Source organism: Euphorbia lathyris, chromosome 3 (assembly GCF_963576675.1).
Source record: "Euphorbia lathyris chromosome 3, ddEupLath1.1, whole genome shotgun sequence".
Taxonomy (NCBI): domain Eukaryota; kingdom Viridiplantae; phylum Streptophyta; class Magnoliopsida; order Malpighiales; family Euphorbiaceae; genus Euphorbia; species Euphorbia lathyris.
This window is the reverse complement of record NC_088912.1, coordinates 81,845,105-81,862,110: the sequence shown is the minus strand read 5'-3', so window position 1 is coordinate 81,862,110 and position 17,006 is coordinate 81,845,105. Positions and strand designations below refer to the sequence as shown.

The following is a 17,006-nucleotide window of genomic DNA, read 5'->3' as shown; positions in this document are numbered from 1 at the left end:
GGCTTTGGAAACTCTGTCGCTGTGGAGGGGAACCCCAAGATACTTACCCAAAGAGGAAGTAAGAGGAATGCCAGAAAGATCGCTAAGTTTTTTACAAATGCTTCTATCCATGTTCTTAGAGCAAAGCATCCGAGACTTATGGACATTGATCTTTTGGCCAGAAGCGGTGCAAAAGCAATTAAGGATATTCATGACCACACCCATTTGCTCCTCATTCCCTTCCACAAAGATCATCACATCGTCAGCGAAGAACAAATGGGAAATAGGAGGGCAAAACTTATTAATGGTCACAGGATGGAGAATCCCCTTACTCACAGCCTCTTGAATTAGGTGAGCCAGCCTTTCCATAGCAATCACAAAAAGGAAGGGGCTCATAGGATCTCCTTGACGGATACCCCTGGAGGGAGAGAATTCATCAGACATATCTCCATTGATCAAAACCTGGAAAACAGGAGAAGAAACGCAACCCTCAATCAATCTCCTCCAGTTCTCAGGAATACCAGCTCTATTTAAGCTATCCATAAGAAAATTCCAGTTTAAACGGTCATAAGCTTTCTCCAGATCAAGTTTGAGAGCCACGATCCCTTTCTTACCTTTCTTCACTTTCATGGAATGAACCATCTCCTGGGCAATAACCACATTGTCCATCATTTGCCTACCAGGAACAAAACTACCTTGATTTTGGCTAATAATCTCAGGAAGGATACGCTGGAGCCTATTAGCCACAATCTTAGTGATAGCTTTGTATAACACATTGCACAGACTGATCGGCCTCATTTGTAAAAAGGAGGAGGGTTTTTCAACCTTAGGGATCAGAACCAGGAGGGTTTTATTCACCAGACTAATATCGATGGATCCGCTGAAAACTCCTAAAATAAAGCTGTAAACGCCTTCCTTCACCGTGTCCCAGTGTTTATGGTAGAAACTAGCAGGAATACCATCGATCCCTGGAGCCTTAGTAGCTCCAATACTGGTGAAGGCAAGATCAATTTCTTTCTGGTCGATAGGATGAAAAGCTTCTTCAATAGGATCCTCCTCCAGCCTAGGAAAGGAGATCCCTGATTGGGCTTTGTCCAGATCCACATCTTCCTCTTTAAAGAGGTCTTTATAGAACTCAAGAGCAAGGCGGCGAATATCTTCCTCCTCATAGATCCAATCCCCATTGGAGTCTTTAATAGCATCGATCTGGTTCCTCTGCCTCCTAATAATAGTAGAAATGTGGAAGAATCTGGTATTTCGGTCATCGTCCTTAATCTAAGCCTTCCTCGATTTCTGGAACCAAAGGAGCTCTTCCTGTCTAAACACCGCTTCCAACTCGTTCTGGAGAGATGTAAGATGACAATTCAGACTGTGGTCAAAACGGATCTCCAAACAGCGTTGAATGCCTTCCATTCTCCTTAAAAGTTTATTTTTCCTTCGGATAATATGGCCAAAGATGTTTTTATTCCATCCCACCACATTCTTTCTAAACTCCTCAGCCGCAAGGAGAACATTAGAATGAGGTTGCCAATTATCTTTAACAAAATTTCTGAACTCAGGATGGGTATCCCAAGCAACAAGGTACCTAAAAGGTCTATTCCCTTTAAGTCGATGACCTTTAACCAGCTTAACGAGGATAGGACAATGGTCAGAATGACGAAAAGGGAGATTCAGCACGTTCACCTCGGGAAATCTATAGATCGTAGCCACATTCGCATAAACTTTGTCCAACCGAACAAACACGCTATTCCTTTTCCAAGTAAACTTGTGGCCAGCCGCACCCAGGTCCGACAGCCCGCAAAGATCCATATTCTGCTTGTGGTTAAGGCACCGGTTGATATAATGATTACCCCCCCCCCCCCCTCTTCTGATCACTCATCAGGGCAATATCATTAACAGAGGAATTCTTGAAACAAGACATTTATGGAGGAATTCTTGAAACAAGACGTTTACGGAGGAATAAAGTTGGAAGGAAGTGGTCTTAATTGCTGACGTGGCGTGTTGACTTTGTATTGACCGGTCAACGTTTGACTTTTATGGAGGTTAAATTGCTGATGTGACGCGTTGACTTCGTGTTGACCGGTCACAATTATCGGTTGTACACTTTAGTGGGAGGTCACCAAAAGATTATACACTTTTGTTCTTCTTAGGGGAAGGAGTAGCATCTTCCACTATCGGAGCATCTATATTTAGAGTTAAAGGATTTGGATCAACGATATTTTTCTCAGAGGCTTGCTCAATTTTAGTAAAGGCCATAATGGTTTGAATTTACTCATTGGCTTGCTAGATTGTAGTAAAGGCCATTCTGTATCTTCTTTTTCAGAGGCTTGCTGAGATGCAACAGAGGCCTAAATGGTTTCAGTTTTGTTAGAGGCTTGATCTTGAGGGTTTTGATCAGAGGCTTGATTTTCCTTGATTTGCTCATATTCAAGTCCTTAGTGGCAACCAAAGTCAAAGTCAACCATTGAAACAAAGTCAGCCAAGAACAAAACACGATATTATGCTCCACAAATGAAGGAGATGCATGTTTTATCAATAAATATCCAACATCTTAAGAAAAACACGAAATATTTTGTTCTTGGCTGACTTTGACTGTTTATGAGATATAACCTAATCGATGTTCAAAAGTTTTACATGTTTTGTACTTTTTAGTAAATTTAATATATACATTTTCATATTTTTTTTATAACTAGAGTTATTTAAAATAATAATAATATAAGAGAATAATTAAGAAATAGATTAGAATACAGTGAAAAACTAAAAATTAAATAAAACTATAATTAAAATTCAATATTATATCCATGATACAAAAAAATTATAATCTATGTTAAAATGAGAGCAACATGAACTTATTATACTATATTTTGGTGAGTAGAACTTATTATACTATAAGCTATTACAATCGATAGTTTTCTAATGTTGCACTTGAAGAGAGTTTATCAATTCAATATTGTTACATACACGTTTTTTATTATTATTAAAAGAGTCCTTATTTCTTATTTTGACTAGAGCCTCTAAATTATCAGGATCGGTCATGCTTCTGCTCTCCACCACCTTTAACTCCTCATTAATGTATAACATTCTAGCATTTTTTTTCCATTTTCTATTTTCTTTTAAATATTAATTTTCTACATAAAAAATATAATAAAGGGAAATTACAAAAAATACTTTAAGAGGAAATGCCCTTTATACGAAAATGAAAATTACATAAATATTATGTGGATAACTTGATAAAACTAAATAAAATATAGTATAGACAAAAATTATATTATTATTTTAAAAATAAGTAATCAAATTTACAAATAGCTTTATATTTTAAATTTTGTAATAAAGAATCATTCATATAATATTTATTTTATATGATGTTTTAATTTATGTGCTATTTTGGGTTTTGCTATTCATTGCTTTTAAATTACTTATCACCATCTCCTCTCACCCTTTTCATTTTTTCCATTAAAAAACTTAATATCCTCTCTCTCCCGAGTCAAATTTTGGACCCGAGAACGTCGAGGAAATCGAATAACTACAGTTCCTATCTACACTAATTGAAATTCGTCTCTAAAAACTAACCGATTGAATCTATATATCAAAAAAATAATCCAAAATGTGCTAAACGAGTGATTCGCACCATTCTGCCTAGGTAGAAACGAGTGGATCACCCGTTCTAGGCAGAAACGGGTGATCCACCCGTTTCCGCCTAGGTAGAAACGAATAGTTCATCCGTTTCTACCTAGGTAGAAACAGATAGGCGAAACGGTGTGAATCACCCGTTTAGCACATTTTGGATGAAATTTTTCTCCGAATCCTGTGTTTTCGATTCGATTTTCAAATAAAAATACTTATCTGGGGAACCATTAGTCTTTTTTCTTTACTGTGTTTAAGTCCCATGAATGTTTTTCGGGTTTTTGATTTCGAAGAAATTTGAAAGAATTTTAGTTTTTGAGTTTAAAAAATGAAAAGAGCAAAAGTGTCTAAATGAAAGCGGTGATAAGTAATTTGGAGGTGGTAAATAGCAACATACTATATTAAAAAAAACATCAAATTTCCGGTGGTATATGGGTCAACCCGGAAAACAGGAAACTGACCTAAAAATAGAGTTACAATTTTACCCCTGAATGAGTTAGTATTTGGTTGAAGCTGGAAGTATTTAAGCATCTCAACGTAATAGTCGCTCACTTTACAGTTTCATCTCAATCTCAACTGAAGTTTTCGAAGAACCGACGACCATCGGACCGCAATCGACGTTTTCTCCCCTAACCTCGTTGCTTCCACTCTCAAACCCACACCGTTCACCGTTGTCTGATCTGTAGATCCACCGCCGTTTCTGTGAAATCTATCAGATTGAGGTACTGAACTCTCTCTTTCTGCTCCTAATTTTTCGTTTTGTTTTGGTTTATAATCATTAGAGTTGATTTTCTGTAACTTCAGTTCACCTAATTAGTTAACAGAACAAATTCTTATCAGTTTTCTGAGCATATTTGCTGATTGATTGTATTTGAGCTATAATTTCTTTTTATGGTTTTTACAGATTTATCCATTAAAATAAAATCCGTTTGCAGAATCAGTACCCATAAATCATTATCACGTCTAATTGAGTTTCGATTTGTATACTTTCCTCTCTAGATCTATGGAGTCCGAAGAAGAGGAAGAGGAGGAAGAAGGCCAAGCGCTTAAAATTTCTTCATCCTTGCTTAGAATTGGGAGTCTTGGAAATGTTTTTGTAAGTATTTTTCATATTTCTAATATCTGTTCTTATTTAATTCTTCCTCCGATAATTTCATATGATTTATTTTTATAATTTGACTTAATTTTCCATAAGTTTCACCTGGACATACATAAAAATCGAGCTTCATACTAGTCGAATGCGGATCCTTTGTCCCATAACTCAACCATTGAAGAAAATATTGGCTAAATGAGGCTTAATACTTGTAATAATTAACTATAATTCATTTATATGGCGATAAGGTTGGTCTTATTAAAAATCAAAGGCTGAAAAGCCTATTAAGTTGAGGACAACACCTAAGAGCAACTGTAATGCATTGTACACTTTCATAAAGTGATACAACTAGGTGAATCAAATGTGTATCATAATTGTGATACGGATTGGTGAGAGTAAAGAAAAACTTTTGTTTGTGGTCCACGTCCATCTAGGCGGCTGAGATTGCGCCTCAGCTGGCGCGTGTGATATACGCACGCATGAGGCGCGTTTCAGCCGCAATTGTGGACTGATCCACTTTTTTTTTTTAAAAAACGGAAAAGCGGTGCCATTGTGATTTGAAATGAAATCTGAATATATTAAACTTATTTTTATATATCCGTTGCATTGTATTTGAATTTAAAAAAAATTAATTATATATATATATATATATATATATAACGGTAATATTGTAACAGCTATTTTTGAAAAATTCATTATAAATACCCAATCCATTTATATTTTTGCATATGATCCAAATTCTTTGCACAACCAAAAAACACACCTAAATACTACATTTTGCATATTTAGAGGTATGGATAAACGTCAATGTAGTAAAAAATCCTCGCAGAAAAATCTATATTCTGATTCGCAACACCCTAATCCTTTCCAAATGTCAAACCGATGAGGAGATCTCCACAACTCGGATTTCCTCAAAATTTCGGTCATTTTGTGCCAAACCCTCAAAACTTCTATCATCCCGATATTCATTACGCCAATATGACCCAATTTAACGATAGTCAACCAAAATTTGGGTTATACTGATCTGTATCTTTCTTTCAACAGTTCAAGAAGTTCATTTTCCGGATCACAGTCGCCAAATCTTGACTCGCCAAATCGGGGTGCTGTCGATCTTGACGATGAAGACGCAGGAGAAGAGATTGACGAAACACTTCTCGATGAACCTATTGCCGAGCCAAAAAAGAAGCAGAAACAGTACAAATGGACGCATGAATTAGAAGACTTATTATGTAAATGCTTTTTATCAATTTCTACAGATAATGTTGTTGGTTCGGCTCAGAAGGAAAGACAATTCTGGACTCGAACAAGCAATGTATTCAACGAAGGGAGGCCCAGAAATTCGGAAGCAATCACAGGCGGTAAGAGTAAGAATAAATTTTTACGAATAAGTAGAGAAACCAATAGATTTGTTGGACCATTTATGAAAGTGCAGAATTTGCAATTGAGTGGAAAAGGGGAATCGGAACGCGTTGAACATGCGCGAACTCTATACCGAGTGAAGTGGAACACGACATTCAACTATATCCATTGTTGGCGGGTTTTATGCCACGAACCTAAATGACGAAACTATATTCTTTCAAATGGGGGAACCTTTGAAGGTGAAGAGATTGTCGAAACAGAAGAGAAACGTGAACGACCACCGGGAATTAAGGTGGCGAAGGCAGCGGCTAAAGACAAAGGCAAACAGAAGCAACATCGTCTGCCAACAGTTATGATCTATTGCGTGTTGAAAAATGCATAATGAAAAAATTGCAGCGGCGAAGATAGTGGCACAGCAAAATTACCATGTTATGCTGCAAAGAGATTTTGAATTTATCAATAAGGGTTCAGCCGGAATGGATGAAGAGCAGAAAAAAAGATATGATATTATGTGCTTCTACCTTATGAAGAAATACTCAGATATATCCCCTTAATCGTGTTAGTTTGCATTATATTTTTTTAAATTGTATTTTTTTAATTTGTATTTTTTTAATCGTGTTAGTGGACTGATCAGCTTTAATTATTTTAAAAAAAAAATGGAAAAGCAAGTGGTGATGTGTAGAGAAGATGAAAAAAATAGTGAATTTGATATATATGTATCTCGTTTTGTATTCTCGTGTTTTATTTCAATAAAAAATATTGTTTGTGATATATGTTATTTTTGTAATTAATTATATTTTTTAATTAACTATTTTAATGGAAAATAATTATAGATATAATTGATATTTTTTTTAACTAATTTATAGATTAATTGAATTATTTAAATTGAATGATGAAATAATTAGATTAATTGTTTGGTGGATAGAAATAATAATTTATTTGAAATGTGTAAGAGTTTTATGACAAGTGGGGTTTACGTAGAAAAATAATACAAATGGATGTAATGAAGATGTGGTTGAGTGTATTAGATATTTTTGAAAAAAATGGATATTTTGTGAAGTGATAAAAAAAAGTAACTCACCCATTGTGAGTGGTCTAAGTCCACATTATATCAACTCAAAATAGGTATCTCTAATAAAATCTATTGTAGTATCAACCAAACATTTTTTAGATCAAATTAGTTTAATATGATACCTCTTAAATAACCAATCATACACTAACACCTCTATTTTGGGTTGATTTGACCTTAAATATCAAATTGATACTTAAATTTAATTTTGGATTTATTTGACTTTAATATTGGTCTAATGAGTTGACATAAACAATATAGGTACTATATAATTATTTTTAAGAACATATAGATTAATTAGTGTAAAAAAAAACAAAGAGACTAATCAATTATTTACCTTTATTTTTAATAGGGATAGAGTTCAAATTTTTTTTCCTAATAGTTTTTTTTAGTACAAATTTACTCCTAATGTTTATAACCAAAAACATTTTGATCTTAACAAAAAAAATTGAACAAAATGATTTACATTTATTTGACGGACCTTACAAACATTAAATATGTCTAAAATATTTATTGTGTTACTAATACAATTATAAATGGTTTCAAAAAAAAAAAAAATACAATTATAAATAATTTACTAAAATACCAACAATAACACATAAGATTGTTTAAGTGTTTAAAATTTTATTAATACAATTACAAAACATATATCAAAATGCTTAAATTGCTTTAGTTTATCGACAAACTTGTTTGATATGATAAAATAAATAAAAGTCAAATTTGTTTGTTTAGACCTTCCACTAGGTAAGGATAAATTTATTTTACTGAGAATGTTAAAAGTAAAATTTTACTAGCAAATGTAGGTATTATCTATTTTCTAATATTTCTCAAATAACTATTCAACTTTTGTATTTATTTCATAAAAAACAATTTAAGCATTTATAAAATGCAGTACTTGATTTTCAATTTTAGCAAATAATACTTTAATTTTATCCTTTAATTCTTCAAAATAATAATAGAAGCGAAATAAAAAAATGAAATAATTCTCCCAAATAAGAAAGATAATGTATATTTGACATTTTAGCTTTTCAATATAAAAATCTAAATCATTAACATAATTTTGCAAAAAAGTAGTAATTATAATGTAATTTTGAAACTTGATCAAGGGATTAGTGCAATATATCAAAACCAAGGTTGTAAAAAATGCTAAGCGCTAGTCGCCAGTTGGACGGATGTGGCTTTCGTGGATTAATGGAATTTGTATTTTTGTGGTTTTTATTTATTAATAAACAAATTGTTATATAAATTCGGTTACAATATGTATTATACCATCTAAAATTAATAATATAAAATGATTTAATATAGAAACATACGTATATGTGTAACATATATCTTTAAAAATGTGCAAATACGAGTGCTTCAACAACAATATATCATTGAAACACTCAAACAAATAAATTTTATAGTTGTAATGCTGGTTTATGGACTGAATTTTTTTTTAGGGTTTAAGAAATGAAAGTTATACTCAGTAGCAATTTGTGTCTTGAAGATAAAGAAGGCTGGGGAAGGAAGGAAATGGGATTAGATATGGGTGGGTGGGGATAATAGTTTCTTACTTGAATTTGGTCTCTTCTTTTCTGCTGTCAATATTCTTCTGTCATATTCCTTTAATTTGGTTGTTGAGTCTCTTCTTTTTCGTAAGCATTTTTTTTTTTGGGCTAGTGATAGTTGATTAATTTTGTTGAAGTAAAATCTAATTACTCAATATTGCGGTGTGTTCAGATGACTAATCGCACACACTTGCATTTGCTCCACGGTTTAGCTGTGGGGAATGATGTGCGAGAAGTGCTTACGGGAAGTGGATTTTAGCACTTTTTAGAGATCTCCAATATAGTTAGTCAGAGTACTGTTTTACTTGAGATTTTACCAAGCATATACGTGACAGATTCGTGTTCTTTTAAGTTAGCTAGAGAGATGTAATTGTATTTTAGTTTGCTTGATGTGTTAAACATCATGGGTTTTCCAATCGTTGGAGACCCTGTCACTGGGAAGAAATTAAAAAAAAGAACATAGAATAAGCATGTGCCAAAAACATGTTGGTTACCACGAAGGATTGCTAAAAAAAAAGGGCTGCAACTTAAAACTTTAAAAACTATAGCAATGTTAGGACAATCCCTTGAAGAGAAGTCAAGGCAACCGTTTTATTTTTAGTTGGAACATTCGTATTGCTAGACAATTCGGAAACATATGTAAATGCCATCTACCTCAACTTTATTGAGGATATATATAGTATCAAGAATTATGTATGCAGTGCAGCTGTCCATCATTAGTACAACAATGGCTTTTTGCCACGGTTCTTAACAGAACCGTGGCAAATAATGTAATTTTTCACGGTCCTACAAGGAATCGTGGCAAATAAGGTGTTATTTGCCAGAGTTTCATCCAACCATGGCAAAAAGTACGTTATTTGCCAGAGTTTCATTCAACCATGGCAAAAAGTACCTTATTTGACATGGTTGTTATGAAATCGTGGCAAATGACATTATTTGTCACGGTTCTAGGAACCGTGGCAAATAAAATTAATTCAATAATACATTAATATTAAATATAATCAAATATGTATATATTTATCTAATCTAATCTAATTAATTTAACTACCTTATCACTGACACATGTTTTCTCCGGATGACACGAGTCTTTGTTTAAGGTTATTGGCTCCCCGTCATAATTTTTATTTATTTAACTACCTTATTTAATAATTTGTGAATGGAAAACATTTACGTGGTCAGCAGTCCCACCTATAGAGGTGCAAACCATCTGCGAAAGGGAATAATTATTGCTGCCTATAGTAGATACCCTTACGACCCAAAAAATATATATTTAATAGTTTTGATTTAAATTATATATATATATAATATATATATATATATATATATATAACTTTTATAACAATTCATATTTTTATACTTTTATAATTAATAACATCAATATTTAAATTAATATATAATTTCAAATACTAATTTTTTTTAATAAAGTATGAAAAATAAAAAAATAAAAGTAAAATATTATATATATTTTATTAGTTGGCGAACACTTTAGGTTTTCTAGCCTATTTGTGCATCAATCATCTTTGCCGCTGATGAGAATCTAGTAGTGCGGTAAAATAAGTAAGATGTAACGTGTGTGTGCTTAAACTTTACTAGATGCTACTACGTAGGGGTAAGTGTACCCCGTCGTATCAAGTAATAATCCGATTAAGACCGGGTATCGAATCCACGGGATTTATATCTACAAGTATTAAACTACTCGGTTCTATTCGTTATTTAGGCGGTGAATACTTTAGGTTGGTTTGGGTGACAACTACAAACTACTCCTAAACTATGGTGAGACAGACTTATATAACCAAAACTCTACGGGTTATGATAAGATATAAATATGATAAACAAAGACTCCGAATATATACGATTGGTGGTTTACTCTTGCAAAGACGACTACGTGTAGTTCGGTCGACCCCGTGAAGTACTTAGACGATGTGGTTCCTAGTCAAGGCGTGTCTAATGCGGGGGATCAGAAACTAGGGCCCATAAGTTCCGTGGCTTGTCAATTCCTACGGTTTCCGGAATGTTACTCCCGGTAGGGCAGCGCCTATATGGTTCCCTAAAGATGACCCGTACAAAGGGCGTCGGGTATCGAACTCCCCCTACACAATAACCAATTACAAATATCAAAACAAGTAGCAAACATCAACACGTATAGAGAAACGGGAATTGCAAATCATATATTATAAATGTGGAATGAAAAAATATGAATACAACCAAGCCTAGTACATAGGAAAAGTGCAAGCTAATTAGCAAGTAAAAAGGGAAGAATCGACCCTTGGAACTAGCTAACCGGACTCAATGTCGTCTCTTAGGTCTTGGAGGTGGAACTTCTCGAGTTTGGTGGAGGAGGATGGAACGAAACTTCGACGGAGTGACGGAATAAGTGAACAAGCTCTCAAAGTGGTAGAGTTTAGTTATATAAAAATCTGAATGAGGAAATGAGTGCTAATCACTCTTATTTATACACATCAAGCTCGGGGGTAGAATCGTAATTACACAAGTTAGAAACAAGAATTCACACTATTTTTGCAGGTTTCACAAGGTACGCCCCGCGTAGAAGGTGGTACGCTCCACGTATCTGCAAAATCAACCTATCCCGTTGATAATTCATTCCGCGTGGACTAGATTTAGATTTGTTGACTCAACCACGCCCCACATAAACTGGGATACGCTCCGCGTAGTTGAGCTCCTGGAACTTATTTGCTCGAAATATGCCTTGTACGCTCCGCATGGTCTGGGTTACGCCCCACGTAAGTGAGTTCCTGGAACTTTTATCTTCAATTCACACAGGAGACGCTCCACGTAGTGTGATTTATGTCCCGCATAGTTAGTGTTGACCATGTGGGAATGCTCAGTTGACTGCCGTGTGTTGAGGGGCATTGTTCTACGCCCCGCATGCCCTGTTTTACGCCCCGCGTAACCGTGAATTAGTGCTTGATTGATTTCTTCTTTGTACCTGAAAAATACGATCTTCGAAAACCGAGTTAGCTTGACGTTTGTTTTTCTAAAATTAATCAAAAACTAAAGAAATCAATTAAAATTGTAAAATTGATTTTTATTTCGTAATTTATTTGAAAACATACTATTTTTGTATTAAACCTAACAACTTAGTTTAAAAATAAACCTTAAATTAGCACAAAAGATACAGATAAAATGTCCCTATCAGCCGCCTCCACTTTTCTCCGATGACTTCTCAGTTTCAAACGAGCATGGCGACTCCCTCTACAGCCGCGAAAGGCGATCTCCACGGCGATCTTCTCACTTTCATCTTTATCTGCCGGAGTGGAGACCTCCGCTGTTGGATCTGGTAACGTTGCGCAAGGGAGGACTGAGTTTGGGGTAACAGAGCGATACCATAAATTCTTGCTGACCAAGGAGATAGAGGTTTACTTCCGAGATGGTAAAATTAACTGGCCAGAATCCTACAGGGAAAGATAGGTGATTAAGGTTTGTGACTCTTCTCTCTCTTTCTCCCGACCTCGGTTTATCTTTGGGTATTTGCAATTTCTAATTCTGTTTCCTGGGTTTGAGATGCATACTGTGTTTTCTTTGATTGAGATAAATGTGTTGCTGAGTTTATTGGGTTTGAGATGTCTATGCGGTGCTTTGTTATGTTTGTTCGATTTTATTGTTTATAAGGTAAGACCTATTCCTTCAATAGTTGCTGGAGCTCATGGAATGTGCAATAGAAAGTGGTTCTGACCATTTGTCTCTAGAGGATATGATTTTTTTGCAGCTTCATGATTTTTTTCTCTCAATATAGTTAACAACCTTCTCCTATTATGTTCTGCATTGTTGATAAATCAGCACTTTTAACCATCCGTATTACATTGAACATGTTGCTCTTTTAGCTGTTGATTTGTAATTATGGCCCGACTTTGCAATACTCTTAATATAATTTTTGGAACTTGGATGCAGGTTGATCCTGTGTCAACAGGAGTTCCATATGATAAAGAGTTTGTAGTCTGTTCTCCAGATCTCCTCTCTGGACTTGCTGACGGTCTTGACATTGAGATTGAGAGTTTGGTAATATGATTTTTAATTTTCTTTTGTAGTTTTTATTTTACTTTGCTGCCTAAGTGGGTTTAAGTTTTACTGAAAATTACTCATTGCTATCCTAAGTAGTGTTTTTTTATTTAAATGTCGTTTAATTTCATGAAGTTGTCCAATATGGTTACAAAGATGTTTTTTGTTTGATTTTACCTTTTAGTTTGGGCTAAAATGATGAAATCTTTTATTTTACCTTGAGCATGATTGGGAAGAAACCTTGAATTTTATGAGTTTTAGTTAGAGCTGTGGATTGATATAAAACCGAACTGAACCGATTTAACCGAATACCGAATTATTAAAAAAAAGCAAACCGAACTAAACCGAAAAGATTGTAAACGGGAAGTACACCGAACCGATTGTTTTCAGTTCGGTTCGGTTTTTAACCGAATTTATAACTAAATTAAAAAAATCATCTACTTTCCTATCATTCTAGCTTATCATCCACATTATTGTTAGAATTTAAGGTTTCACATATTTGAAATTGAGTATTTTCGAATTAGATCAGAGAGCAGTGAGAACTAACTGAAACTTTTCTAATTTACCCTTTTCTAATTAATTTCTAAACTTCAAGTGAGACTTGTGAAGAGATCGGGCCTTCATTTAGAATTAGGAAATAAAGAGAGAGAAGAATGGCTCTGAGAAGAACAGAGATAGTGAGCAAAGAGTGAGAAGAACTGAGATAGTGAGAAAAGAGTGAGATGAGGATTGATAGAAAATTAGAAATAAGTTAGATAGAGGAAGAAGAGAAGGCAAGGCAATGCACGAATAAATGGTTGGAATGATAAAGATTAAAGAAGAAGAGACGTTTCTAACTCAGTAATTAGAGTTAGGAAAAGAAGAGATGGGTGGGCTAGGGATTCTAAGAATAAGAGATAGGAACTTGGGGAATAGAAACTACAGCTATATATATTACTAGGAACTTGGAAAATATAATTAGTAACTTGTGGAATAGAAATTATAATTAATATAATATATTTATGTATTATTTGTGAAAGTTTTACATATAAAAAATGACATTCCGTATAAAATCGGTTCGGTTCGGTTTTAAAGTAATTTTTGTAAAACCGAACCTAATTGAATACCGATATATTCTAAAATATCAAACCGATTTCGAACCGAATAATAATAAAACCGAACCAAAAACTGATTTTTTTGCGGTTTGGTGCAGTTTTGCGGGTTTTACCGCATTATGCACAACCCTAGTTTTAGTGTATGTTCTCGGTGGAATGCATGACTTTTCTGAGTACCACATCATAGATTGGAGTTAATCTAGAGTTTCTATGGATGCTAGTAGCTTTTACATTTATACATTTGTTGAGTGACTCTCTCACCGTCAGGTTTCACAAAGCAGTTTGAAGGACCTGCTTCTGCAATGTTGTATGGATGAAGCTTCTGATATTTCCTTGGAGACCTAGCACACGGAAGATATAAATATGAAATGTGGATCTTGTGAGTAGTGATTTTTAGAGAAAACAACTAGCTAGTAGTCATGATAAGTTGTGGTTGGAAGCCTTATTATCCTCTTGAACTAGCTTTTGCTTTATATTGACATTTGTTATTGATTTCTTTCAGGTGTGTGCTGTTCATTTGCATCCTCGATTGCTTGAATATCTTGATGTTGCAGCCAAACAACTGGTTAGTAAAACTTATCTAATGATTCCAAGCATTTTATTTGGTTGGTTATACATTTATGTAAAGTTACTTTAAAGGGTTCAGTTTGGCTTTTTAGCGTTCATTAATGTACTCTCTTACACTTTTGGTGTATGCTACCTGTGATGTTCATAAGACATTTTAACTAACATGAATAAGGTGGGGCTGTTATGAGATCTCAATATTTTCTTTGGCTTCCCAGGTTTGGAGATTTGTTATTACTTTAGTAGATGTTCTTGGGTTATGCCTTTTACTCTTGATGAGTTTGTTCAAGCTTTCCATGACTATGTGAGTATTTTGTTCCTCGCTTTCTCTTTTTTCCACTTCATTATGAGCACTCTCTCACTTATTTTCCTCTATTGATATGCATAATACCTTCTTTTTAGGATTCAAGGTTGCTGGGTGAAATACATCTTTCCCTTCTGAAATTGATAACGAGCTCTCTTCAATCCAATTTCTTTTTTTTCTTATATGTAATTAATTTGCTAGAAGTTTCATAAAACAGGCTTAAACTTAGCGATTCATTTTTTTGGACTGACATTCAGTTGCAAAAAAGTTGTGACAACAATAAAACGACAAACGATATAGCAGCTGAATGTTTTCTGTTGCTAACCTGCAAAATTCAGTTGCAGACCACATTTAACAACCTTTGCCTATCTTTGGCCGCCTGAATTTTTATAATTGTTAAAAATTAATATTGAACTTATAAAAAAATTAATGATGCCAGTTCCTTTTAAATTGGACACTTTTAATTTTTACAGAAATATGAAAAATATGGGGCAAACGTAGTATACTGCCTTGGAGGAAGAGGAAGTTCAGTTTTCGGTATACCCGAACACATACATCCATTGCTCTTATGTTGAATTGATTCTAGAGAGAGAAAAATTAATAAAGAGAAGAGAGAGAAAGTAGAAGAATAATAAGAAATTAAAGAGAGATAGAGAAGATGGTATAATTGATTTTTTATTTTGGAGTTTGTTTGTGATAATTAGATAATAAGAGGGGTTAATTTATAAAATAAATAAATATAAGGATAAAATTAACTTTTATCCTTTTTACTTTTGATTTTTTTTAACACCGTTAGTCAATTTGGCATCTGTTTACTAACGGAATAAATCTCAAGGTATTATTTTGTAAATTTTTAAACCATAAAGATGCCGATTTATTTTTATACTTTTTCCACGAGGTTTGATTTCTTAAATTGCTGCTTATTCCTCTGGCGTTGACTTTTTTTACAGTCCAAGCAAATTCATGAGATCAAGGATTTCCTTTTAACTGCAAGAAGGAAAGATGCATGCTCTGTGAAGATCAAGAGGTGCAAAGATGTTGTGAAATTCAAATTCCGCTCCTCCAAGTACCTATACACCCTTTGCGTATTCGACTCTAAGAAGGCAGACAAATTGAAACAATCTCTCCCTCCTCCAGGTTTAACTGTTCAAGATCTATGAGTTCATGGATGATGTGAGGTTGGTTAGTTTGTAAGAGATGTCAACAATGATTTCATTTTCATCTCAATTAAGATTTTGAGACATATACTTGGATTGTCACTTGGAATTTTATGCTTGATTTATGTTTATTAATAGAAATTATGAAGCACGTTATGTTGAATGATTGAAGAGAATTCTTTACCCAATTGTGAATGGCTCCTTTTCATTTTGAACTTAGACGTTTATAGCAAATATGAATCTTAGTTTTGTTGTCTTCTTCCTTGCTTTTCTCTTCCATTGCTGAAGTCGACTTGTTTTATAATGAGATGGTGGTGAGTCGGTGAATGGAGGGGAAGACGACCAGAGGTGGAGGTAATACTGGTCGACAGACAAGAAGAATATGTATATCCGAACACATATATCCATTGCTTTTATGTTGAATTGATTCTAGAGAGAGAAAGTAGAAGAAAAATAAGAAATTATAGAGAAATAGAGAAGATGGTACAATTGATTTTTATTTTAGGGTTTGTTTGTGATAATTAGATAATAAGTGGGATAAATTTATAAAATAAATAAATATAAGGATAAAATTAATTCTTTTTCCTATAGACTTTTGATTTTTTTTAACACCATTAGTCAATTTGACATGTGTTTGCTAACGGAATGAACCTCAACGTACATTTTGTACATTTTTAAACCACAAGGGTGCCGATCGAAAACAGGTGTAACCACAAGATTTATTTTTTTACTTTTCCCTTTATAATTTACAGACCTACTAAATTTACACATATTTAAAATTAAGAAGAAAAGAAGTATATTAGTAATATACTATCTATAAATGGTGATACAATATTTAACACTAAATATACATCACATACGTATATTTATATAATTTGAATTTAGTAAAGCTCAATTGTGAAGTTTATCAAAAGTTTAAGATAATTTATCACATAAAATAAGAATATACCTAAAATAAATTTAGGGAATTCATTTTTCATCCACAATAGTATAAAAAATTAAAAAAATTAATAGGTCACTAGATAGCAGTTGGTAGTTATAGAGAAACAATGTAACGATTTTTATCGTAGAAAATATGAACCGTGCTTTAATAAAATGCTGAAAATATAAGAAGATTTACATATTGAATTTACGTTTTGTATTTTAAAATTTTCACTGTTGACTTTCTATCATATATATATATAAAATAAAATATA

At 33.6% G+C, this 17,006-nt stretch overlaps 1 protein-coding gene and 1 long non-coding RNA gene across 2 annotated transcripts; both read left to right on the top strand.

Annotated features, from left to right (window-relative positions):
• Positions 1-4,142: 4,142 nt before the first annotated feature.
• Positions 4,143-6,818, top strand: LOC136221554 (uncharacterized). Its single transcript, XR_010685169.1, has 3 exons — positions 4,143-4,325; positions 4,603-4,699; positions 5,741-6,818. It is a non-coding gene; the product is annotated as an uncharacterized lncRNA (long non-coding RNA).
• Positions 6,819-11,814: 4,996 nt separating this feature from the next.
• Positions 11,815-15,952, top strand: LOC136223731 (large ribosomal subunit protein eL38z/eL38y-like). Its single transcript, XM_066011871.1, has 6 exons — positions 11,815-12,112; positions 12,584-12,691; positions 14,053-14,164; positions 14,288-14,350; positions 14,568-14,653; positions 15,604-15,952. The coding sequence occupies exons 5-6, from the start codon at positions 14,609-14,611 to the stop codon at positions 15,811-15,813; spliced, it is 255 nt and encodes an 84-aa protein (XP_065867943.1). The 5' UTR covers positions 11,815-12,112; positions 12,584-12,691; positions 14,053-14,164; positions 14,288-14,350; positions 14,568-14,608; the 3' UTR covers positions 15,814-15,952.
• Positions 15,953-17,006: the final 1,054 nt, after the last annotated feature.

Excerpts from the sequence above, each read along its gene's own strand:
- LOC136223731 (XM_066011871.1), top strand. The coding sequence starts at position 14,609 with ATGCCTTTTACTCTTGATGAGTTTGTTCAAGCTTTCCATGACTAT. Across the intron at positions 14,654-15,603 it reads TTCAAGCTTTCCATGACTAT|TCCAAGCAAATTCATGAGAT; the intron begins GTGAGTATTTTG and ends CTTTTTTTACAG.